The following is a 27,159-nucleotide window of genomic DNA, read 5'->3' on the forward strand; positions in this document are numbered from 1 at the left end:
TGTGTGCGCCTGGACCAGAGCCCTCGTGCTGTGAGGTACATAATGTCTGGGAACAGGCCCCCGTGTTATGCCCCATGGCTGCTGGCGACATGGGCTGTCATTGCCCGACGCCAAGGCCTCAAACCTAAGGCCCCAAGGAGGGAGGGAGTCTTCAGCATACTCAGCAGCAACCTCAGCTCCGAAGGCCTTTGTGTCTGTGACATAATAAAACATATATGTTTGGTTTTTGTTCCCAGTTCCTGGCACAGAGCTTCTAGAACCTTTAGAATCTCCTAAATGATGAGAGCATCTTTTGTTATTCATAGCAAGCCCCTTTCCAATGTACCTGAGTTTATGCTAATGAGGTGACTCTAGGTGGACCCCTCGGTAGCTTCAGGTGGGGGCTAGGCGCCAGAGGAACCAAATGAGTGATTAGAGCAGCGGTTCTCAACCTGTGGGTTGCAGTCCCTTTGGGGGTCAAACGACCCTTTCACAGGGGTTGCCTAAGATCATCGGAAAACACGTATATAATTACATATTGATTACAGTAGCAACATTATAGTTATGAAGTAGCAACAAAAATAATTTTATGGTTGGGGTCACCACAACATGAGGAACTGTATTAAAGGGTCGCGGCATTAGGAAGGTTGAGAACCACTGGATTAGAGTTCAGCCTCACCCCCGCAACCTCCACCTCCTAGTGGTGGGAAGAGGAATGGAATTTGAGTTCAGTCACCAATGGCCAAATGATTTAATCAATAATGGCTATTTAATGGAACCCCATATAAAAACCCTAAACAACGGGACTTGAGAGCTTCCTGGTTGGTGGACACAGCAAGGGCTGGGAGGTGGTGTTGTGTCTGGAGGGCACAGGAGCTCTGCCCTCCCGCCCCACACCTTGCCCTCTGCGTCTGTCCCATTTGGCTGCTCCTGAGTTGTATCCTTTGTAATAAAACTCTAATCATAAGTACAGTCGTGCACTGCATAATGATGTTGTGGTCAACAATGAGCCACATATATGACAGTGGCCCCATAATATTACTATGGAACCGGAAAATTCCTACCACCAAGTGACATCATAGCCATCATAACATCGTAGTGCACAGCATATACTGTGTTGCTAGTCATATAAAAGTATAGCACAGTGTATTATGTACAGTACATAATATTCAATAATGACAATAAATGACTATCTATATATATAAAATCTTAAGCGATCATTACGACTGAATGACTGGAATGACTGGAACAACCGGTTGACTAGTGGCTATGATGCGCAATGACCACCAGGGAGCAAACGCTCAACGCAGGAGCTGCCCCCTGGTAGTCAGTGCGCTCCCACAGTCAACCTCCCGCACCCCTCACCCGCTCCCACTGGCCAGCCAACCTCCCAGAGTCCCTCCCCCCACCCCAGCCGGCCCCCCGATAGGTCTTGATCACTGGCCAGGCCGAGGGACCCCACCCATGTACGAATTCATGCACCGGGCCTCTAGTGTTATATATTTACCATACTATGCTTTTTATCATTATTCTAGAGTATATTCTTTCTACTTATTAAAAAAAGTTTGCTGTAAAGCAGCATGCCTTGTGCAGGCAGAGCCTCATTCATCTGTGTTTACCTCGTCTCTTGACTGCATCATTTTCTCTTGTGCTTGATTTAACCTTTTGTGGTCTGCACAGTAACATTGTGTACAGGCTTGTAGGAGCAATAGGCTATACCACAGAGGTGTGTAGTAGGCTACGCCACCTAGATGGGTGTAAGTGCACTCCATGATGTTCGCATAATGACAAAATCGCCTAACAGCACATTTCTCAGAACATATCCCCTGAGTTCTGGGAGAAATTCTGAAGAACTATCGAACTCGAAGGGATTTGTTGTGGGAACCCATGAATTTGTAGTCAGCAGGGTGACAGAAGTGCAATTGCCTGAAGGGCTCGTTGGCAGCTGGTGTCTGAAGGTGGCGGGAGGGGGGGGCGGCAGCGGGGAGCAGTCTTGTGGGACTGAGCCCTAAACTTGTGGGGTCTGCACTAACTCTGGGTAGTTAGTGTCAGAACTGAACTGAAGTGTTGAAGACCCACGTGGTATCAAAGAATTTGAGAATTGATGTTGGAGCGAAAAATCTGGTGTCAGGAAAAAAACAACACCCACACAACAGCGTCCACCTTTCCCACAAAGATATCCCCTAAATGGCTACCAGCATAGTTTTCGGCCCTTTTCAGGGGAGACCCCAGATTTCCAGGACAGGCCCCCTCATGTCTGCGCGGCACTTTACAGCCTACAGAGTCATTCCTCTGTCTTGCCAAATTTCTCATCACCAGGGCCCCAGGAGGTGGGTCTTAAACTCAGAAAGGCATTCCTTCTGCTCAACATGCGTGTCTACTGCTTCTCTCTGCCAGGTCACAGAGGATCAGGCGATGGAAACATTTGTGCTGGGAGATCCTTTCCCCCGCCCCCATTTTATAGATAAGGAAACTGAGGCCCTGCGAGGCTGTGACCTGCCGGACATCCACCCAGCTCAGCAGGGCTGACCTCCAGCAACCAGATCCACAGAAAACAGAGCTGAGCACTTCCTGCTTCGGAGGAAGCCACCATCTGGGACCAGAGTCTCCGCAGAGTCCTAGGGGCCTCGCCTCACAGGCGGGCCTGCGCCTACAGATGGCCAGAGAGGAAGTGAAAAGGGAAGTGAGGCCCTCTCCTCCTCCCTCCCAGAACAGTCTTCCCCAGCACATGTTCAAGTCACAGAATGCTCTCGTTAAAGTTTTACAGTTTAACCACTGAACATGTTACTTTGTCTCCATAATTTATACCTGACCTGGGTGTCTAGACATGACATCATGGTAAGGTATGCCTCCCTCTGCGTTCTGCGGGAAGTTTACAATAACCAGAGCTCAGCGTCATAGTTACAAGGGCCTTGCTCTGTGGCAGCGGGGAGCCCCACCGAGGGGAGCACTGAGCCATGGAGCCCAGGCTTGCAGACCTCAAAGGTACCCCCTCCCCAGCATAATGACTTCTAGGAATGCATTTCCAGAGAAGAAACTGGCAGCAGGTGACTTGCAAAGGTCAGGTGGCCAGAAACATTCATGACTTCTGGCCTCTAACCCCAAGCTCTGTCCACACCACCTGCTGCCTCCCAAGTTCCCTTCCCAGCATCTGCTGCCTTGAAGGAAAATTTGGGTGGACCCCAGACCCTAATCGTACATCCGCAGGTGAGGCCACTCACCTGCCACTCAGCCCAGGGCTCCCAGCACGGGCAGCAGGACCAGGGCCTCCTAATACCTCCACCTGTCAGGCTACTTAGCGTCACTGGTGCCCAGAGAATCTGTGGACCTAAAGTCATGCTGTACTCAGACCCTGGTCACATTAACAGAAAGCAAAGAGTGAAACTCTCTGTCTTCTCTCTCTCTCTCTCTCTCTCTCTCTCTCTCTCTCTCTCTCTCTCACACACACACACACACACACACACACACACACACACACACACAGACATAACAAAGATTTTCAGATCCATTTCAGTTCTAAGCACCTATATTCTGAAGGGGAAGATACCAAAATGTATTTCTAATACCATTGTGCCTAGTACTGGGCAAATTGAGAGAATAATAATAGTAAAAGAAGCATGTATTATGGGCCTGCTATATGCCACAGTCAGTGCCACATCACCTCAGTTGATATACAATAGAATGAACAATTCTGCAAGACAGGCATCATTGTGCCCACTTTATAGATGAGGAAACTGAGGTTCAGAGAGAGGAAGTAACTAGCCCACCGAGCGAGTGTGTGGAGCCAGGATTCCAGCCCTTGGTCTGGGTTGAAGCCAGGGTCTTTCCACTCCCCAGGTGGGTAAGGGACACAGAATCCCTCAGCAGGAACAAACTGTGCCGGGAGTGTAAGGGATATACCAGCCAAGCGCAGATCCCCGTGGAAAACTCAGCTACCAGGAGCAAAGCAGTCAGCCAGTCCCATGACAACAGGAATGAGGAGGTAGTCAGCCCTTTCTTTCCTCTGAGCTCGGGGAAAGCCACTATCCCCGTGGCGCTGCAAGGCACTCTGGCCCTGAGCCAGCTGGCCTGGCGCATTCTCCCGCTCCACGGGGTCCTGTGTGGGCCCTCGGGACTGTTTGTGCTGTTTATAAACCCTCACACTCTGCCCATGGGTTTCTGGTTACATAGGAAGGGTTGATGCCTTACACACCCCGGGATGCCCTGCACAGGGCTGTAAGAGGGGCAATGCTGGCCCAACAGAGAGCTGGAACTTCCCTGAACCTCCCCTGAGTCAGGGCCCAGGGGCCATGACTCTGTTAAAATGGTGCAGAGAGAATGTTCTGGGCTCCCATGGACCTCAAGCTGGCCTTGGCCAGTCACGTGTCATTGGGGGGAAATGTCTAAATGGAGTTGGGAAGGCACAGTTCATCCACCACGCACCTCAGGGGCAGGAGAACCGGGCAGTGACAAGGACGGAGGCCGTGGTGGGCTGTCTGGTCTGGGGAAGGATTGGGGAAACGGAGTCCGTTCAGCAAGAGAGAGGCAGAGGCACCATGTGATGCAGACACGAGGCCAGGCTATGGGACACAGATGAGACAAAAGCAGCAGCCTCTCTCCAGGTGAGAACCCTGGACCACGGCCGACGCCCCAGGCCATCCAGCCCCTGCCTAAATCCCACTGTCAGCTTTGAGGCGTCACCCTGGCAGTCGACGGCTGGGGCAGGAACTCAGCTATCCCTCCGCCACCTGCCCTGGAGACTGGGGCTCGAAAAGTGGCAGAATTCATGGACAAGAGGTTCCTTGGGCTGAAGCCCCTCTGAAACACTGCCCCACCTCAGAAGAGGCACTGCGTTCGAGCTGCAGGCTCGGCTCTCTGCAGGTAGAAACATCTGATCTGAGAGAAGCTCCCAGTGCAGAGGAGAGAAGGATCTGGGAGCGCCCTGCTCTGACGTGCTCTGCTGCAATCATCTCTGGTCCACAGGAGCCCCCGAGCCCCCTTGCCCTCCCAACCCAGGTGCAGGCCTCTTTCCAGACCACTGGGCCCTGACCTTCCATCCCAGCTGCTGCCAGCCCAGCTTCCAAATTTCCAAGTGGGAAGCAGACAGGACACCAAGTGGGCAGGCAGCGCTACAGGAGGTGGTGGGAACATGAAGTCCATTCTCTCCTAACTCATGGGGAAGGGAGCACGGGGCAGGGTGGGGGCCCTCAGCTCTCAGACTTTTCCAAGAGGCCCTTCCTGAATTTTTTGCTATTTTGCTTTGAATTGCAAGAATAAACTGTCTCTGTGCTTTAGCTGAAACTCTCACTCTCGTGTCCTGATCCTTCTCCTCTCCTTGGCCCACCGGATGGCAATGGGGAGGGTGCTGCGAATCTTCACCGCACAACTGTGAAGTAGCAGGGTGTGGCCTGCTTTATAGTGTGAAAGCTAAAGGTCAAGGTTGTAGGCTGACAGCTCATCTTGCTCAGCCCCTTCAGGAGTTGCCTCAGCAGAAGACAGATGTCCACATCCAATCACCGATCAACTTGAAAGTATAAAGGCCCAACCACATGGACCCCCCGCTCAAGGCAGTTCTCAAGGGCCTTTCCAAGTCAGAGCTCTCCTAGGGCAGGCTGAGGCTGCTCCGTCCATCCCGCCTCCCTTCCCATGACAGGTGTTGATCCTGAGAGCACCCTCCAATAAATTTCCTGCCCAATCCCCTTCCCAGAGGCTGTGTCCCTGGGAACTCTGCCTGGGACAGCTCTCTGGCCTCCCCACTTTCTTGATTCACAGGTCTTTGGTCCCATGGACGGACTTGGCCTTCTTGGGCCACAGTGAGCAGGAGTGGGGGCCCTTCCTCAGAGGCTGTGATGGTTAATTTTACGTGTCGGCTTGGCTGGGCTAAGGGGTGCCCAGATAGCTGGTAAGACATTATTTCTGGGTGTGTCTGAGAGGGTGTTTCTGGAAGAAATCAACATTTAGATTGGTGGACTGAGTAAGGGTCACCTTCCCAATGCAGGTAGCATCATTCAATCCTGTGAGGGCACAAATGGAACAAGAAAGTGGAGGAAGGTTGAATTTGCTCCCTGATGGAGCTGAGACATCCATCTTCTCTTGCCCTCGGGTTCCAATGTTCCCTCCTGGTTCTTGGATGTTCTGGTTTGGATGGAACTACCCCACTGGCTTCCTGGCCTCCAGCTGCATCCACAGATGGTGGGACTTCTCAGCCTCCAAAATTGTGTGAGCCCAAAACTCAATAAATCTCTTTCTATATCTCTACGTATCGTATTGGTTCTGCTCCTCGGGAGAACACTGACTAATACCTGGGCAGAAAGTAGGGCGGCTTTTTTTCTCTTTGAATTAAGGCAGCAAAATGCCTGAGGGCTTTCTCTTCAGAGCTAACATCAGGGGCCCCAGAGAGGCCAGCTTGGCCCACAGGGCTGGGCTAAGGTAGTGTTTCTCAGACCCATGACTGGGACCCACCTGCACGAGAGACCCTACCTAGATCCACCCCAGAGGTTCTTATTCCAGAGGTCTAGAAGGGCCTGGAGGTCTCCGGGTTTAACCTGCTCCCCAGGTAGACCAGCAAGCCAGGGACCATGAGGTGCCTTCCAGCCTCCTCACAGCCGCTAAGCCTCCAACCCCACAGTGAGAAAAGGGAAATCAGTATTATCCAAGCTTTAGGTGGCCACTGCCAGCTCCTTACCTGAAAACAAGTGTCTGGTAAAGTCCAAATGGTCTCAAATGACAAAAACATTGCCAATTGCTTTCAACTGCCCATTACAACTTGATTAACACCATTTAATTAAGCTCCGCTATTAAAAGCCTCTATGCTCTTTATTTCTTTTAGTAAGAACTGGAGTCACGGATAACAGTAAATAACATCTGCCTCCAGTTTACTCTGCAGAGCTTTTCCTCATATAGAACTTCGTGAACTCTCCCAAACAATCCCCAAAGGTGAGGAAGGTCAAGGACTACCTGTGTTTTTTGGGTGAGGAAACAAATATGAATTTGATCCTATAATTATGAATCCAAATGAACCCCTAACCTTCCACCACACCTCAGCGCTGTCTGGAACGTAAGTACCTAAGTTATCAAGGGCCACCCTAGCTGAGGACAGCCAGAGGCTGACTCAAGGATATGCAATGATTCTCCCCTCTCTCCAGGCCATCTTTCCTCCCGGGGCGAACCCAGGAGCCTGAGCCCGGAGGGCAGGACTCTCGCGAGGGCTCTCGGCACAGCCCGGCAGCTAAGCTTCCACTCTCCTCAGCTCTTTAGCTCCCAGCAATGTGAGGACGGCCGTGGGGTGTACACATCCTCCCAGGGGCAGACCGAGCCGGGCACATAAGTGATTCCCTCTAGGGAAGAAAAGCTAACAGCTCTGATTCCAGACTTAAATTGGACAGTGCAGGGCGGTGTCTGGAAATCTCCAAATCAGAGCGGCAGGGAGGCCGCAAGGCGGGGTGGATTTCCCACTCAGGTGTGCTGTGAGTGGGTAAATTATTGGCAGGAAGAAGCAGAGAGGCCGTGTGGTAGAGTGGAGAGTGCAGGGTTTACGGTTCCATGAGTAAATGGGGCTCAGGTCACAGCTGTCACCGCCCCCCGCTCCCAGCAGGGTCACTTTATCCTCATTCATCTCATACCCACTGTTTGAGTACTGGCTGGATGGAGAGGACTCAGGGATGAAAAAGTTGGCCTATGTGTTCCTCACAGGGTGGTCCTGAGGCTACATGGCTCATGTCCGTGAAAGCCCAGGACCCCCAGCATTGAATACCTGCTGGATACAAATGTGTGTAGGAGTCCTAGGAAGAGGTGGGCTGATGTCTGCAGTTTACTTTGAAATGCACCAAAAATAAGATGGAGAAAGGGATTGAGAGATTGATAGATAGCTCACAAAACAAATATAGTAAAATGGTAAATGGTAAAATCTAGATAGTGGCTGTGGGGTGGGGTGTTCACTGTATAGTTCTTTTAACTTCTCTGTATGTTTGAAATCTTTCATTAAAAAGATTGAGGAGAGGGGAATGACAATTTTTTTCAACAAACGATGTTGTGAAAACTGGATATCCACATGTAAAAGAAGGAAGTTGAACCCTTACCTAACATCACATACAAAAGGCAACTCAAAATGGATTAAGGACCTAAACGTAAGAACCAAAACTTTAAAACTCTTAGAATAAAACACAGGAAAAAACTTCATGACATTGAGTCTGGCTATGGTTTTTTGGCATATGACACCAAAAACACACACACACAAATAGACAAGTGGGATTACATCAAGCTTAAAAGCTTCTGTGAATCAAAGGACACAATCAACAGAGTAAAAAGGCAACCAAGGGAATGGGAAACAATATTCACAAATTATATATCTGATAAGGGGTTAGTACCCAGCATATATAAAGAACTCCTATAACGCAACAATAAAAAATAAACAACCTGATTCAAGAATGGACAAAGGACTTGAATAGACATTTCTTTTTTGTTTGTTTGTTTCGTTAATCCTCACCTGAGGATATTTTTCCATTGATTTTTAAGGAGTTTGGAAGGAACAGATGGGGAGGGGAGAGAAAGAGAGAGAAACATCAATGTGAGAGACACATCAATTGGTTGCCGCCTGTATGAGCCCCGGCCAGGGCTGGAGAGTGAACCTGCAACCCAGATATGTGCCCTTGACTGGGCATTGAACCTGCAGCCCTCAGTGCATGAGCCGAAACTCTAAAACAGCGGTTCTGAACCTGTGGGCCACGACCCCTTTGGTGGTCCAACGACCCTTTCACAGGGGTCACCTAAGACCATCCTGCATATCAGATATTTACATGACGATTCATAACAGTAGCAACATTACAGTTATGAAGTAGCAACGAAAATAATTTTATAGTTGGGTCACAACATGAGGAACTGTATTTAAAGGGCCAGAAGGTTGAGAACCACTGGTCTAAAAATTAAGCAACACAGGCCAGGGCAAACAGACATTTCTTTAAAGATGATATGGCAAAAAAAAAAAAAAATGATATGGCCAATGAGCTTATGAAAAGATGCTCAATATCACTAATCATTAGGGAAATGCAAATCAAAACCACAATGAGGTATCACTTCACACCCATTAGGATGGCTTGTATCAAGAAAGAGAATAGCAAGTGTTGACAAAGACGTGGAGAAATTGGAATCCTTGTGCACTGTTGGTGGAAATGTAAATTGGTGCAGCTGCTGTGGAAAACAGTGTGGCAGTACCTCAAAAATGTAAAAATAGAACTACCACATGAGCCAGCAATCCCACTTCTAAGTATATATTCAAAATAATTGAAAGCAGAATCTTGAAGAAATATTTGCACACCCATGTTCATAATAGCACTGTTCACAATAGTCAAGAGATGAAGTCAACCCAAATGTCCACAGACGGATGGATAAAGAAACTGTGGCATATACATGCAATGGAATATTATTCAGTTTTAAAAAGGGAGTTCTCTCGTATGGTAAAACATAGATGAACCTGAGTGCTAAGTGAAATAAGCCAGTCACAGGAAGACAGACATTACATGATCCCACTTACATGAGGTATCTAACGTAGTGAAATTCACAGAAACAGAAAGTAAAATGGCAGGCGTGGGAAATGGAGAAATGTTGTCTATTAGGTATAGCATTTCAGGTTTTCGAGATAAAAAAAAAGGTTGCACAACAGAGTGAGCATACTTAACACTCCTGCACTGTACACTTAAAATGGATAAGACGGTAAATTTTATGGGGTGTGTGGTGTTTTCTGTGTTGTTTTTTTTACCACAATTTTTTTTTACGTTGGGAGAAGGAAAAGGCCCAGGCTCGGTGTCAGCTGTTTGGTCCAGGACAGTTCTGGCCCAGAGCCCCGTCCCCTGGAGAAGGCCTGGGCCAAGGCCCCTTAGACCAGGCTGAGTCTCCTCTGCCCCCATTTTACAAACGAGGACACGGAGCAAGGGCCTGGCTCCATGTCAGCGGTGGATGCCTGCACAGCTGTGTTAAAACAGAATCCTCAGAGCCCAGGCCCGGTGTCCTAAGCAGGAGCTCTCTCCCTGCACAGAACCCCCGAAGCCAAACTTTAGTGTTTTAATGAACACTCATTGAGCACCTGCTACGTGCTGGGCCCTCTGCCGGCACAAGGACACAAAGGAGTCAGGTTCACGGCCTGTCATCCGGGAGCTCACAAGTTAGTGGGGGGAGAGGGGCCTAAGGAGGAGTTCCATAACCATCACCCAGTGTGCCACCTGCCGTGAGTGTGTGCGTGGCGTGCGGAGGCAGCACAGAGGGCGCTCACACCTCTCGGTAGTGACAGGATGGGGAAGGCTAACAGAGGAAGAGGCCGCCACACAGGGTGTAAGGGATGGCAGAGAGGCTCCACAGTCAGGCAACATGGGGAAGAGCATTGGTGGCCTGGGAACAGCCAGTGCAAAGGCACAGACGCGGGAAGCAGCCTGATGTGTTTGTTTAGATTATTAGAAGCTGCTCGGTTCTGCTTAAAGCGTGAGAGGAGGCGATGAAGAGCTGACGCCAGGCAGAGACACAGGCCTAAGGAGCTGGACGTCTTCCTGTGGAGGAAGGGGAGTGATGGGGGGTTTCAGCAGGGTAGCAGCAAGGTCCAATCTGCCCCTTACAATGTCCCCCTGATGGTTATGTGAAGGGTAGATTTGAGTTTGAGGTGTGAGGCAGGATGACAGGGGGCTGCTGAAACCCAGACTCTCACCAGAGTGATTGCTTAGACCCGTGGTCGGCAAACTGCGGCTCGCGAGCCACGTGCGGCTCTTTGGCCCCTTGAGTGTGGCTCTTCCACAAAATACCACGTGCGGGTGCGCACGTACAGTGCGGTTGAAACTTCGTGGCCCATGCGCAGAAGTCGGTATTTTGTGGAAGAGCCGCACTCAAGGGGCCAAAGAGCCGCATGTGGCTCGCGAGCCGCAGTTTGCCGACCACTGGTTAGACCATGGGAGTCAGAGGGAGCTCAGGGCGGCAGACAGTGGCTGCCACCAGGGGCCAGGCCCCCAGTAAACGTAGGTGGGCAGAGGGTTCAGACTGCAAGGCTCCCTCGGTATAACGTGGGACACCAAAGTCAGGCCACATGAGCAAAGGACAAGCCAACTAGCCAGGAGTCCCCCTCCCACCTCCAGCTGTTCGAGATTCGGGGGGGAAAGGGGAGCAATGGACTGAATTGTGTGCATTTCTCCAAAATTCACAAGGAAGCCCTAACCCCCTGGTATTTGGAGATGGAGTCTTTGGGGGCGATTAGATTTAGATGAGGTCACAAGGGGGACCCCATGCTGGAATAAGTGTCCTTATAAGAAGAGACACCAGAAAGTGCTCTCCCCCTCTCCCACCCCCAGCATGTGAGGACACGGTGAGAAGGTAATCAGGAAGAGAGCGCTCCCAAAAACTGAATCTGCCCGTATCTTGATCTTCAACTTGGCAGCTTCCAGAACTGTGAAAAGTAAATGTCTGGGCTTTTTAAAGCCACTCAGTGTATGGGATTCCGTTATAACAGCCAACGCTGAGACAAGTGGATTGGAAAAGAGCCTGTCACTGAGGACATGTGAATACAAACGGTGCTGTCATCGCATAAAAATAAATTGGGTCAAGCTTTCCCATGGGAACTAGGGCAGCCAGAGGTTGGCTCTCCATTCTTCCTTAAGGGATTACGGCTCCTCCACCCCTCACAAGACAGAACCTGGTGGGGCTGCATGGTGCCTCCTCGGCGCCCATAGACACAGCCTTCAGAGGTGGGGAGAGTGAACTTGGTGACATCCCTGCAGGGTTCCAGCATCCCCTCCACCTCCTGCCGTGAGGCACTGCGCAAAGGCACTGCGCAAACCGCCCTCCTGCTCCAGGCCAACATCCCTCAGAATCTGGAGCCCAGAGTCACCCAGCTCTGGCACGTAGTGCTTTGCAAGGGCAGCTGGTTCCGCAGTTCCAGGAGATGTCAGCCCCACCACCCCTCTTCTCACCTGCTTTCCACTGGAAGTTCTCAACCCCAAGTCCTGAGAGCTGGGCCTTCTCTGCCTGACACTGGGATTAATTGTAAGAAGACAGCCTTTGGGAAGGCTGGACCCCCAGCCACCTCCTCCCCTTTTCTGGAAAAGACTGAGTTTAGGGTCAGGATAGCAGCCGTCTTTAACAGAAAAACTATCTAATAAGCCCACTTCTGCTTGTCAATTTTGGCCTATCCTTGTACTCAAAGAGGGGGGAAGCCCGGCCAGTGTGGCTTAGTGGTTGAGCATGAGTACAGGGAGCTGTTACTGATGCTGCTGTTGGGGCCCCAGGAGGAAAAGCAAAAATACCTAGAAGATGGAGTTGTAAGTTACACGTGCTTCCTGGATGGGGCCCACCCATCACAATAGGCCAAGGTTTCTGCTAAGCACAGGCAAGCCCCAAACAGTCAACCCCATAGACCCCAAGGATGGGGCTGCAGTGGAGTGCCGGCAGTGGATCTGCCCAAACTGGGACAGCATAGACAGATGAGCTTATGGCTGAAGACACTGGTCAAGCCCTTCCCCTTTTCTGGCCACAATGTGGGTGAGATGTGCTCACTGCCTAGGACCCCAGACTCAGGGGCCAGGGTTCTGGAAATGCTTCCCTGCAATAGTGCGATGGGTTGAGCATTCAAAGCCAAAGAGTGGGACCCTGAGCCCCAGGGTGTAGCCTTGGCCCCAGAGAGGATCAAAATGGGAAGGAGAAGGAGGAGGAAGAAAACCAACTCCCTGGTCTGCTGAATAGTATAACTACCTCTTTCTTTATGTTTTCTCCTATTTTCCTAATGTAACCCTCTACTTCTCCACTCAACATCCAGGCCATGTTCTAAAGTCCTCTATTCGCCTCCTGAGTGTTCTGAAGAGAAGCCTCCTGGAATTTAACTGGCCACTTGGAGAACAAACATGTTATCCCCAGAGCATCAGAAGCTAAATCCAGGGACCCCAGCCACTCAGACAGGTGGAATGCACATTTTCTGCCCTTTGCCTGGCTCTTCCTTCTTTCCCATCCATAGCCCCCACCTTCCCCACTCCCACACACACATCTTACCCCTCCCCCCCACACATACACACACACATCTTATCCCCTCACAGCAACTGCAACATTCCAGGGCTCATATGGTCTGGCTCCCTGTCTCCAGGCTAGCTTCCACTCACCTCTCAAAGACGTGGTTGACTAGAGCAAGAGAGACTGACTTCCCCAGGCTCTGCCTGCCTTTTCCTACATCTCATCTCCCGCCCTGTGTTCAGCATGCTGTAAGACAGGAGAACCTTGCCTTACACCTGGGGCCTCTGCCCTGGAGACGCAGGGTCCCTGTGGCCAACGGGGAAATGACCAGGTTTCCCCTGGGTGTTCTCATCCAGACCCAGAAGAGTCTCATACATTCATGAGCTTAGCCATCATGTCCTGTGGCATCACTCTGGCCCCTGTCGCCCCCTATAAAATGCCTGTGGGAGAAGAAGCCACCATGGGGAGTGCTGAGAGCCCTCTGGATGTGCAGACAGCCCAGCAGCCGAGCTGTGTGCCTGCGACAGGGACTGGCCCCCATGAAAGCTCTGACCAGAAAAAGAAAAGGCAGGTGACATCTGTGGATATTTACAGCCCCACACAGCATGACGGGAGGTGCCGAAAGATGCTTGTCTGACAACAAAACCCATTCCAAGAGCTGGAACCACTCCAGGCTGGGATGAAGTATCAAAGGGCCCACAATCTCATCAGCAAGGCCATGCTGTCTGTGGAAGCTGAGAACAAGAGCAGATGCCAAATGGAAAGGCCCTCAGCGCGTCCTTCCCAGCAGTCTAGGGCCCAAAGTTTACCATGGATGCCAGGAGGGAGGCAGATGTTTAAAATGACCGAGTGGTCAGGCCCTATGAAGTCCGCTTCAGCTCAGCCAGACAGACAGCAGTAGCAACAACGGCATCTTCCTCGTCCTGTCGCTCGGCCTCCACCTGCCCCATTGACTCTGCAGGGCCTCACATAGTAATATCAGTATTCCTTTAAGCCTCAGTGACTCAACTATAAAATGAAGATAGTCATACATCCACCAGCTGAACCTCATACATTCATTCATTCATTTAAGAAGCACGCCACATTCCAGCTCTTTGCCAGTGGCTGGGGAAATGGAAATACACACGACAAGGCTATAACCTGCACGGAGGTCAGTCCGTGAGAAGCTGTGCATGGTAAATGGGGCAGAGGTCCAGCCTCACAGGTTGGAGGAGACCAGGGAAGTAAGGAAGTTGAGTCGGGGAAGGCAGGCAGTTCTTTCAAGAAACTTGTCTGAGAAAAGAAACCCAAGTGAGGGCCATGGCTTAAAGGCAACGCAAAATCAGTAACATTATCTTCTTAAAAATGAGTGATGCTTGATGTGTATGTGCTGATGGGAAGGAACCCGTGGGTTAGAAATGTGGAAACTATGGAAGAGAGGGGATGCCCGGTGGAGTGGAGTCCTGAGAAAATGAGCTAAGCTGGATCCAGAGGCCAGGCATTGATGAAGGAAGACCCCCAGCGTCCCACCTCTGTGGGTCCCACAGCAGCTCAAACATACCTTTAGCAACACCCTTATTTATAGCATTAGGGTTATTTGCTCATTCCTCTGCCCCTACACACACACACACACACACACACACACACACACACACACACACACACCCCAGCTGGGAGCTCCTAGGGTCTCCTTTTCATCAATGCGACCCAAGCATCTAGCACAGTGACGGGAATCTCCCAGGCACTCAGTTACTTTGAATAAACGGCACTACTCGCTTTAATGATAGCCTTAGTAGGCAAGTCTCGGAAATATCATGAGATTCACTGAGAATCATTTCCCTAAAATGCTGAGCTCTGCAGATTAGCCAGGAGGCTGCAGCCTCCTCCCAGGAGAACTCCTTCTGGCTTTGAACCCTCAGCCATTCAAAACACAAACACACTCATACACAGAGCTCGAGCCAGGGGTGAAATGTCAACATCATCTTGGACGTAAATCAATCAGCTCAAGGCTTGGATGCACTAGCTAAGCCACCTCACCCTGGACCTGTCCTTGCCTAGATGGGGGCCCAGAGGGTTCATTTCCTGTCTTGGCCAGGACTCCAACTGAAAAAAGGAAAGAAAGAAAAAATCCCCTACTTAAACTTTTCATCTCCTGCTGATTTTGTGGCAGATCTTCTCCACAACACCAAGGCAACATTAGGTCTGGCCTCTAATACACTATGGAGCAGGCCATCTTACTGCAGGAAGGGGCCAGCCCAGAGTCCAGTTGCCTTTCCCTTATGCTAGGACAACTTGGATCAGATTTCTCAAGACATCACAGGTCCCAGGTCGCTTAGAGTAAAAAGCATTCAATCGGGAGCAAAGACTTAGGTTCTAATTCTGCACAGGCCACTTCTCACCTGGCTGACCTTGGCCAAGTTCCTAGTTCATAGGCATCTGTCGTCTTCATGTGTCCTCACCCGGTAGAGGAGGGGAGGGCGCTCTCTTTTATTGAGGCACTAATCCCATTTATAAAGTCTCCACCCTCATGAACTACTCACCTTCTAAAGGTTTCTCCTCTTAACATCATCACTTTGTGGAGAACAGATTTCAATATATGAATGACAGGGAGGAACACACGTTCAGCCTGTAACAGCATCTATACCATGGTAATATAGAACTATGTGACTGAAAGCCCTTTCTGAAGTATAAAGTGCCATTTCAAAGGTAAGAAATAATGGCATGATGATATGATGTTGATGAAGATGATGATGGAACTAACTGGAGGGACATCTACTGGTAGAATGTGGCTTAAGGAACTACTTTTTAAATAAAATCTAGTGGTGAAGCAATAGTACTGTATACCATGCTTATGCCGATTCCTTTGATCAGCACTGGTGGAAATCATGTTCCATAAGCAGAGTGAGTCAACAGCCTTGAACTCTAACTAGGAACTTAGAACCCTAACTAAGTGCCACACACTCTTTGGGGCACCACAAAGGGAAACAGATGATGACAGCACTCTCTGCCCTCCAGAACCTCTCAGTCTGTCCATGCCAGCAACCTTTCTCGGGGCTAAACTGGCAATATGATTCAAAAGCCTTGACTCAATAATTCTGCAGGGATTTATCCTAAGGAAATTATTAAAGGGGTGGGGAGAGACTTTAGTAAAAAGATGTCACAACGTTCCAGCTCCAATAATGATGGAGTAGCTTGTATCACACTAATTTTACTTTAGATAAAAATTCTAAACTCTAGATTAAATTTTTAAACAACCATTCACAACGTTCCAGTTCCAGTAATGATGGAGTAGCTTCTTTAGATAAAAATTCTAAACTCTAGATAAAAATTATAAACAACTATTTGAGGACACTAGAAACCAACAAAAACCCAGCCTAAACTGAAGTCAATACTTGCAAAAAGGGAATAGCACTGAGTGAATTCTACATTATATGGCTTTTCCCCTGAGGGTACACCTCAGGTCAGACAGTGCGGAGTGGTCAGAACTCAAGTCAAAAGCTGCAGTTGTTTAGATTTAAGGCTGCCATGGGGACCTGGGAATTGAGGGAAGAAGTCGAATAAGGGAGTAGGCACACAGAGCAGAGAGCCCCACGCTCTGTATACACACTCCCCTGAAATCATGGGCTGACTCCTGAAATGTACATGTGTAAGCGAGAGTCCAATGAGCTCAGTAGAAAACAATAGTGGGAAGGCTACAAAAGCTGAGCAAAGACATAAGCTGCTACCCAACAGAGGGAAGATGGTTTAGAGCTTAAGTCTCTCCACGTTAGCAGGTATAGTTAACACCTAGGGCCTTGACTTTGAAACCACAGACAGTCTATGCCTTAGAATAAAAACTATTTCCTAGGTCTAAGGGGTTTACATACGCGCCCCAATAAAGTATTAAAAACAAGCCTTAATAAATTTACAGTACATTAACTGCCTGCTAGAACAAAAATTAATGCTCTTCAAGGAAACCAAAACCTCTACAACATATCAAATTGTTCAGTATATAACCAAGTTATTAACACGGAAGGAAGGAAGGAAGGAAGGAAGGAAGGAAGGAAGGAAGGAAGGAAGGATGGAAGGAAGGAAGGAAAAGAAGTAGTTATGACCCAAGTTAAGAGAAAAGTGTCAGTACATAGAAACCCTAAGATGACCCAAATGTTGGCAATAGAAGATAAGGACTTAAAAGCTGCTGTTGTATATAAATTCTAGGATATTAAATAAATCATGGTCATAATAATTTAACAGGTGGGAAAACCTTATGGAAATATAAACAAAAAATCAAATGGAAATTTTAGAACTGAAAAGTACAATAACTGAAATGAAAATTGCACTGAATGGCCTTGACAGAAGATCACAGGTAACATGATCTCACTCATTTGTGGATTATAGAGAACAACATAGACTGATGAAAAGGGACAGACCCAAAGACTGAGAAACAGCAATCAGGCTATCAATCCCCAGAAGGAAAGTAGGGGAGGGCGGGGGTAAGGGGAAGAGATCAACCGAAGGACTTGTATACATGTATATAAGCCAAAGCAATGGACATGGACAACAGGGGGATGGGAGCATGAGTGTGCGGGGCAGGGCGGGGGGAGGTTGGGGGTTAATGGGGGGGATGAGGACACATTTGTAATACCTTAACTAATAATAAAAAAAAGAGAGAGAAAAAAAATAATAAAATTTTTTAAAAGCTGGGGAAAAAAAAAAAAGATCACAGGTATCAGAAGAAAGTCAATGAACTTTGAAGACAGATCAATAGAAATTATCCAATCTGAAGAGCAGAGGTGTAATAGAATAGAACCTCAATGACAATATCAAGCAGTCTAACATGTGGGCAAATGGAATCTTGAGAGAAGAGAATAGGACAGAAAACTATTTGAAAAAACAATGAACAAAATTTTTTTAATTTGGTAAAAACAAATACCAAAAAAAAATATTGACTTATGGGTCCAACTGCTCAAAGGACCCCAAACAGGATTATGAAAATCCCACCTGGTAACATCACAGTCAAACTGCTGAAAGACAATGATTTAAAAAACAAAAAACAAAAACAAAACAAAACAACTTGAAAATAACCAGAGTGGGCGAAGAAACACATTCAGAGAGGGGAAACAACAATATGGGTACAGCAGACTTTTCACCAGAAACAATAAATGCCAAGTGACAATGGATCAACCAATTTGTTTCAAGTACTGAAAGAAAAAAATTATCAATCCAGAATTATGAACTCAATGAAAATATTATTCAAAACTTAATGGAAAATAAAGTTTTGGAGATGATGATTGGAGAAAATGGAACTCTTCTACACTGTAAAATGGTATAGCCACTATGAAAACAGTTTTACAGCTCCTCAGCAAGTTAAACATAGAATTACCATATGATGCAGAAACCCCAAACCTAAGTATATATCAAAAAGAATCGAAAACAGGTGTTCAAACAAAAACTTGTATATGAATGTTTATAACAGCACTATTCACAATAGCTGAAATATGGAAAAAACCCAAGTGTCCATCAATGGGTAAATGAAAAAACAAAGTGTGGTATATCCATATAATGGAATTTTATTCATTATTCAGATATATGCCACAACTTGGATGAAGCTTTAAAACATTATGCTAAGTAAAAGAAGCCAGACACAAAAGGCCACATAGTGTTATGGTTCTATTTATATGAAATATCCAGGATAGGCAAATCAATAGAGACAGAAGGCAGATTTGTGGTTGCCAAGGGCTAAGGGAAGGGAGAATGAGGAATGACTGCTTAATGGGTATAGAGTTTCCCTTTGAAGTGATAAAAATAAGTTCTGGAACTAGATAGTGGGGATGGTTGCAAAACATTGTGAATACCACTGATTTATACACTTTAAAATGGTTAAAATGGTCAGTTTTATGTCTGTGTGTTTTACCACAATTTAATTCATTAACTAATTAAAATTAAGGCAAAGTAGTTACTAAAAAAAAAAAAGTTTTAGTTGAGAGAATTTACTGCATGTGGATCTGCACTACAAGAAATGCTGAAATAGCCCTAGCCCAAGCCCGAGCCCTGGCTCAGTGGGTGTAGTGTCGGCCTGAGGACTGAAAGGTCCCGGGTTCAATTCCAGTCAAGGGCAGAACAGGCTCGATCCTCAGTAGGGGGCGTGCAGGAGGCAGCTGATCAATGATTCTCTCTCATCATTGATGTTTCTATCTCTCTCTCCCTCTCCCTTCCTCTCTGAAATCAATAAAAATATTTTTAAAAAAAAGAAAGAAATGCTGAAATAACTTTTTGGGGTTGAGGAGAAAGGATACCAGGTGGAAGTTCAGAGCTTTAAAAAGAAATTAAAGATCACTAAAAATGATAACTATGAGATAAATAAAACACTATTTTTTTCTCCTTTCACTTTTTAAAAAGATTATCTGTCTGGTTAATGCACAAATTATAATATTGAATTCTGAATTTTATAACACATTTAGATTTCAAACATATGACAACAATAGCACAAAGAATGGTGGTGGTGGATAAATGGAATTGTATTATTAACTAGAGGCCTGGTGCACAAAATTCATGTGGTGAGGAAATCCCTCAGCAAGGCCTGCACCCTCTCACAATCCAGGACATCCCCCTCGCAATCCGGGACCGCTGGATCCTAACCACTCACCTGCCTGCCTGCCTGATAGCCCCTAACCACTCTGCCTGCCTGATGGTCCCTAACCACCTCTGCCTTGGCCCCTGCCATGGTGGCTTCATCCCAAAGGATGTCCAGAAGGTCGTTCGGCTGTCCAGTCTAATTAGCATATTACCTTTTTATTATTATAGATGGTTTCTTCTAATTTATATGGAATATCCCCATATTTACTTTATTTACTATGATAAGAAAACAGACTATAATCTTTAGAAGAATAACTAAGAAGTAATACAGAAAGGTATAACTAAAAATCCAATAAAGGAAAATATTCAATTTCTGTTTCCAATCATACCAACTCATGCTTTACTTGCCCTCTCACCATAAACAATTCAGAAATTGGACAAAATTTACAGAACAAATGTTCACAGACGTTGAACACTGTGAAACAATGATTCCTGAGAGAAGAAGAACCAACAAGGTGGTTCCTGGAGGCACCTCCAGACCTGAGTGCATGGAGCAGGGACTAAGGAGAACACAGCACTCACCCTGAGCTGAAGAGAAAGCAGAGTTCCAGGAGGCTGAGGCACATGTGGTGGACGGAATATGAGAGAGAATAGAATTACGTAGAAAAATATCCATGGGGACAAAACTTAGACCTATATTTATAAAATCTGTTATCAAATTTATCTGATAACAAATTTGTTATCGAAAACTTCCCCACAAAGAAAACTATAGGGCCAGGTGAAAAGGACACCTCTTTGCAGTCACAGAAGCTTTAATCATAAAGCCAAAAACTAGGGTTAGGGTTAGGGTTATCCACAGGAGAATGAATAAAATTATGGTTATTTATACAATGGAATAATACCCAGTAACAAAAATGAACAACCTGATACGCATATAACAACATGAACACATCTCAAAAATTATGTTAAGTGAGAGAAACCATACATAAAAGGGAATCATAGCACATGATTTCACTTAAATGAAGTTTAAGAATAGGTAAACCTGATCTATGATGATAGAAATTAGAACAGTGGTTGCTTAGAGGCGGAAACTTTCTGGGAAGTGATGTATTTATCAAAACTCATCAAATTGTACACTTAGGACTGGTGCATTTCAGTATATGTAAATTTTACTTGATTAAAAATACGTTTACAGCAATGTTATTAATAATTTAAAATTAGAAACTACTTAAATACCTTATACTAGGGTTTAATAAAGAGTGTACCCAAATACCATTTTTAGTTCAGCCACTGAAAATGATACTATAGAAAACTATCTATTGACAAGGAGAGATGTTCATGACAATTTTTATGAAAAAGAAAGTTATCAAACAACATATACATTACAACTGACCTGTCAGCACAAAAATGGGCTGGAGACATTCATCTAAGTGAGACTTGAGGTTAACTTAAAAGGGTGTTTTCACTCTTTCTACACTGAACATGTACTTGCTTTTGTAATAAGAATAAGTCTTGCTAGATAGATAAATATAGTTATAGATTCATACATACAGTTGGTCTTGTAATTCATGGTAATTATGTCCAATAAAGGCACCAGAAACTGATTAGCAAATGCTGAACCATTGTTCCTAGAGGAAATACAGGGTTAGGTTCCTACGAGCACCACGTTTTCATCAACTGATCATATGTAACCTTGTTTTATGTATACTTCTACCTAAAGACACCTTATTGAATAGAAACTGTTGATGAATTAACATTGAGCTCTCAGCCAACAGTAATATAATAAAAAAGGCGCACCTCATCCCACATCCTCTGTGTTTTGTTAAATTCCTGAACAAAGCTTATTTATCACATGCATTTTCTCCCTAAGGTACATCATAGCCTTTTGCACTTAAGAACAATAGGCAGCCCTATGCTTGGAAAAATTTTAAACAACAGGTTCTCCCCAAAAAAGCATAAAAATGTGAAAAACGTGGCATTAAACAGACCGTGAAAAGGACACCTGTGTGCAGTATGGGAGATGAAACAAGAAGGCAGAATTTCACCTTCTTCAACCTCAGCTGGGAGCATGCAAGTTGAGCAACTCAAAATTTTTGCCTCTCTGTGCATATCTGCAAATGACCACAAAAATGCTGCTAGTGTTGATTTGGGGGTTGCAAATAAACTTTAGCCTGTCGGCCAGTTCACAAATACAGAACTTGCAAATACCAGGGATTGACTGCATATGAGCATATCTATGAAGGAAAGTATCTCCAAGCCTTTGGCCTGCACTCCTGGAGCATCCAGGGAGGAAGGGGAGGAGGCTGATAGGAAGGAGGACCTGGAGAGACAGAGAAGGGAGGAAGCAGGCCCAGAGAGAGGCCAGCTACCCCTATGCAGTCACAAATCCAGAGTCGTAAGACCAGACAGACCTGAGTGCTTGGAAGGAAGGCCAGACACAGCGAGAGAAAAGCACACTTCTCCTGGGGAACCGCTTCTGAACCAAAGCAAAGCCCACTGAGGAGAGCACCTCTGGCCTGCAGGCTCCCCGGAGAGGCAGCCATGGGAACGAATGGAAATAACTGCCCCAGGACCCCCCACAGCCATCTCAGGAATGTGCTCAAAATCACAGCCACCAGCTCCATTTCGCCTTCTGTCGTTATTGTTTCATTTTCGGGGATGTGAAATCTTTCCAAAGGCTTTCAGGAGCCAGTCCCCAATTCAGCTCAGGCCCTCGCGCTCCCAGGAATCTTCAGCCGCACAGGCCAGCTGGGAAGGTGGCCCCTGGGTCCCAGGGCTCCCAGAAAAAGGCACGCCTCATCCCACACCCTCTGTGCTTTGTCCACTCAGTCTGCAAGGATTACCCTTTACCAAGACATACCCTTACCTAAAGAGGTCTGGTTTTTGCACTTGGCTCTTGGGAGGTTATCTCTGAGCCCTGGGGATTACCTGTTTAATCAGTGTCCTTGTTTACCTGAGTGCGTGTCTGGCCCCACTGGGCTCCAGAGCCAGGCTGAGCCCACCCGGGGAAGGAAGGCCAGGTTCCAAACCCCATCCTCCTCCTCCCTCTGGGCACCAGCCAGGCAGAAGGGCAGGGGCGGCAGGCGCCTCGAGGCCCTCCTTTTGCTGCCACCCACCAGGTCACCTGCCATCATCTAGAGCAGACCTGGCTACAAGGCTGTGGGCCCTCACCTGCATTTGCTCAGAGCCCAAACTTCCAGCTCTGCCTGCCCTGGTTGCTGGGTGAGTCAGAGCCAGAATGAAAGAAATAGGCTGTGAGTCAAATCCCTTCCCCTGGGTCTCCTCCATTCCTCCCTCCCCCCGCCACCAACACACACAGGGACACCACCTCAGTGCCATGGGCAGGGGGCAGCCGCACCCCAGTTTGACCAGTGCAGAGCATTTGGTTCTAAAGTGCTGGGAAAAGAAAGGAAAAAGTGTGAAGGAACAGAGATCTGCTCAGAGGAGGAGGGCAGTGGGAGAAGCATACAGGACTTGGAAGCCCAGCCCGGCCAGTGCCCAGTCCCCTGCCCCCGTGTCCCAGCACACTCACCCTCGTCACAGTTGCTCCCAGTAAAGCCAGGGCAGCACTTCCACTCCAGCGCTGTCACTGTTCGGTAGGACACTCTGTATGTGGGTCTGATCAGAGTCCTGTAACTAACACAAGGGCGGCGTCAGGACAGTGTGAGCACCCACTGCCCACCCCCAGACCCAACTCCTGCAGAGCCGGCCCAGCCCAGGACTCTGGGAGCTGCCCAGCCAGTGGACCCTGTGGCCCCAGCTCTGTGCTTCTAGCTGTGTGACTGTGGGGAAGTGACTATCCCTCTCTGTGCCAAGTGTGTTTCAGTTCTGCCTTCCTGAAAGCCTCCAGGTGTGGCCACCTATAGTGGGAAACTGCCCTGCACACTGGCTGCTGTGGACTGAACTGTGTCCCCAGAACTCACATGTTGAAGCCCTCACCCCCACATACATTGAGCAAAGGCCATGTGGGACACAGCAGACAGCCGCCTGAGAAAATAAAGGTCTGTAGTTGAAGCCACCCAGCCCATGGTACTCTGTTATGGCAGTTCGAGGTAAGGAAATGACCAAAATAATGAATAAGGAAAAGGAAAATACCATTAGAACCTGTGCGACTTCCAACCACCCGCACGTCACTGGACTCCAACCTTTTCCCCAATCGTTACTTCCTTTTGTTGGTTCGTCTAATGAATGCTTTTTTTAGTGCCAACTACCTGCTATACTGTGGTCACAGACGGATAAAACTGAGTCCCCACCTTCAAGAAAACCACAGTCTGGGTGTGAGAACCTGCGATCCAGTAGTGGGGCTCCCGCAGCAATACACTGCTCCACAAATGGCTGTGGCCTCCAGAATAACATTTCAAAGGCCTATAGTTTCAATTTTTTTCTTACAAGTATGTTTGATACTTATTTTGTATCAAATTTATTTTGGGATTTTGTGAAACTCCAAGAATAGTGAATATAACTTATTTGGCCAAATGTCACAAGGGGGGGAGGGGGGGTCAATTCAGCCTTGTTAGTCACTCTACATGCATCCTGACAACTGTGCTGCCTGATCAAGTTGGCACAACTCCCTCTTGAAGGCATAACTCCATGACTTCACAAAATCTGAATTTGCTGACACCGAGCAACTCAATCGGTGAATGGGAAAATTATGAATTAATTGGTAGCAGCAGGCATGACATTCCAAGATGCAATGACAGGAAAAACACACGAGTCACGACTTAAATTTCAGAAATACTGCACCAAATCTGAAAAATCCTGTTACACTAATGTATCTTTTTAAAAAAAAAAATCTTCACTCATGTTTCGTAAACATTCCAGCAAACCAGCTTCCCCCTGGAGAGCTAAGGAGGGTGTGGCTGCGTGCAGCCAGGGGCAGGAGCCTTGGATGAGGAGCCAGAAGGCTGCACAGAGAGGTGCCCACCGCTGGGACCTGGAGAGTAAACCCAGGCCTTTAGACTAGGTGCTCCCTGCCTCCCTCTCCCCCTCCCCGGCCCTCATGCCCAGGAAACAACTGGAATAGGCCAGTGGGGATAGGGAGTGGCAGAGAAACAGTGTTACCACATCTTAAATCAGGTGGCCTGGTAAGACATAGGTGGGTTAATGAGCCTGTGTCCAAGGAGTATAAATACAATGTCCGCATTATAAACACATTTTCATCCTTATACACCCATTCACTTACACGCTCACTCACACCTCACATACTCACACATTCAGTCATATGCATACACTCACATGCGCGCACACACACACACATGCACACACACACACACACACACACATGCTTTCACACTCTCACACCCCTTCCTGCTGCAGACCTCCCAGCCTGAAGCAGGCCCAGCTGCAAGGGGGAGCAGCTTTCATTTAGGTAAAAGATGCCAGTTTTATTGTGGTAATCATTTCATAATATATGTTCATCAAACTATCAGGCTGTGCACCTTAAATTTATACAGTGCTGATATCAATTATTTCTCAGTAAAACGGTCGGGGGAAGAAGGTACAAAATGAATTATGTAGCAAAAAAAAATTAAGGTGCCAGTTTTTCAATTAATTCCTAGAATAACATTATTGCTTTGGCTGAGAGAGATCAGAAAAGCTTCAGAATCCACTTGGGGCAGACATGTAGGGCAGGAAAGGGCCAAGCCGCTTATTGCTTATGTCCTGCCCAATGCATCTGGTGCCATGAAAGGATCCCTCCCAGACCCTCAGCACCCTGGGATAGATGGAGTCCTGAGCTTGCACACGTTCCTCAACCTCCCTGAGCCCGTTTCCTGGTCTGAATGATGAGGACCCCATGGAGACCAGAATGTGGTGTGTAGGGGTCCCTGGGAGGGCATATGTGTGAGGCATTGACAGCAGAAAGGGTACACAGATGCTAGGTTTGCAAAACACAGACCTGACCTCATCGCTCCCAGCCCACACCCTTCGGCAGTCCCCACTGTGTCAGGAGAGTCTGACCGTAGCCACGTGTGCAGGCCTTCTCCAGCTCACACAGCTTCCCTACGGCCGTGTCATAGGCTGCCCCTTGGCCTCCAGCCTGTGAGCCCTCCAAAATGCACCAGGCGTTCTGCAGTCCATACCTTGAAAGATGATGATGATAAAAATACTAATATTTGTAGATATAACAAGAGCTTTGATTGAGTGCCCACCATGTACCAGGTATTGTTCACAACAACCCTAAAAGATGGATTCGATTACTTTTCCTACTTTACAGATGAGAAAACTGAGGCAGAGAAGTTAAATAACTTTCCCCAGGTGGTGGAACTAGGACCCAAATGCAGGCAGAATTGGCAGAGCCTAGTAACACTAGTGTGTGTCCGCTCCTTCCTACATCTGCACAAGGTACTGATCTGGGGCCCCTGAACCAAAGGGAGAGCTCATCTCTCTGTCCCTCATTTTGAGGCCATGCTCTGGCCTGTCCCACCAGGTGGCCTGTGAAGTCCAGGAGCAGGGCTCACCAGTAGGTGGCGCTGCTTCACCAGCCCAGAGGGCCAGGGCTCAGCATGGCTGACCCCTCCAGTCTTACCTGAAGGCTCAGGGCGGGCTCAAGTGTTGATGGCCTCTCCCTAGATCTGCGCAAGAAGCTAAGGAGCTTCATCCTTTTACATCCATGAGGAACTCCCAGCCCTTCTGCTGGGGTCCGGTTTGCAAACCCAGATCTTTCTAAAAATGCAGATCAAGTTTTGTGACTGCCCTCCCTTAAAATGGCTGCCACAGACTGAAGAACAAATCTCTAAGGTCAGTAAATAAGGCCCTGCCTACTTTTCTACCATTCCTCTTCCTATCACCGCAGCCAAGGCTCCTACCACCAGCACACAACAAGCTGCACTTTCTGTCCACCGGCCTTTGCATGTGAATGCTCTTCCGCCTTTACTCTGCGTGAGAAAAATCCCCAGGAGCTTTCAGGGTGTGACTCAAATGTCCCCTCCTCCTCTGTGAAGCACCCCCTCCCTGGCCAGAGTTGACAGGCTCCCTCCTCAGCCCTCCTGCAACACCGTGTACAGAGCCTGGTTTTAACCCAACCCTCATCCGTGCACTCACAGATACATACCAAGAGCCTGCTGTGTGCCAGGCACTGGGAATGCAAGGATGAAGAAAAGATGCAGGCCCAGGCTCCGCTCTGCCAGGGCTGCGGCACTAATCATGTATCATACGCAAGTCTATGAGCATGCACTGTGGTAAGTGCTATGAAGGAAAGCACTGAGTTCACGCCTCATATTATAATGGAATTTTTCCTTGTGTTACTAAAACATAATTTACATACAGTAAAATAGATAAATCCAGTGTTTAGCTGAATGAACTTTAATGTATGGATACACCAACATTCTTATAACTCAAAAGTCCCCTTATGCCCCTTCATGTTGATTACCCAGCCCCCAGACATAACCACTCTTCGGACTTCTCTCACCAGAGATTAGTTTTTGCCTGTTCTAAAATCTCATATAAATGGAACCTTACAGCCATGCACTCATTTGTGTCTGCCTTCTTTCATTCATCCATTATGTATGAGTTTCATCCATGTTAAGTATGCCAGTATTTTATTCCTTTTTATTGCTAAACTAGAGGTCCAGTGCATGAAAATTCGTGCACTCGGGGGGTCCCTCAGCCCGGCCTGTGCCCTCTTGCAGTCCAGGACCCCTTAAGGGACGTCCACCTGTTGTCAGTCAGACATCCTTAATGCTGCTGAGGCGGGAG

General features: G+C 47.6%; 1 protein-coding gene across 1 annotated transcript in view; it reads right to left on the reverse strand.

Moving 5' to 3' along the window:
• COL26A1 (collagen type XXVI alpha 1 chain) overlaps positions 1 to 27,159 on the reverse strand; it is a 166,724-nt gene that overhangs the window by 77,870 nt on the left and 61,695 nt on the right. The window contains exon 3 of the mRNA XM_059691838.1: positions 22,997 to 23,094. Within this exon, the coding sequence (XP_059547821.1) occupies positions 22,997 to 23,094 (98 nt within the window). The remainder of the gene's footprint in view (positions 1 to 22,996; positions 23,095 to 27,159) is intronic.

The sequence above is a fragment of the Myotis daubentonii genome, chromosome 4, assembly GCF_963259705.1.
Source record: "Myotis daubentonii chromosome 4, mMyoDau2.1, whole genome shotgun sequence".
NCBI lineage: Eukaryota > Metazoa > Chordata > Mammalia > Chiroptera > Vespertilionidae > Myotis > Myotis daubentonii.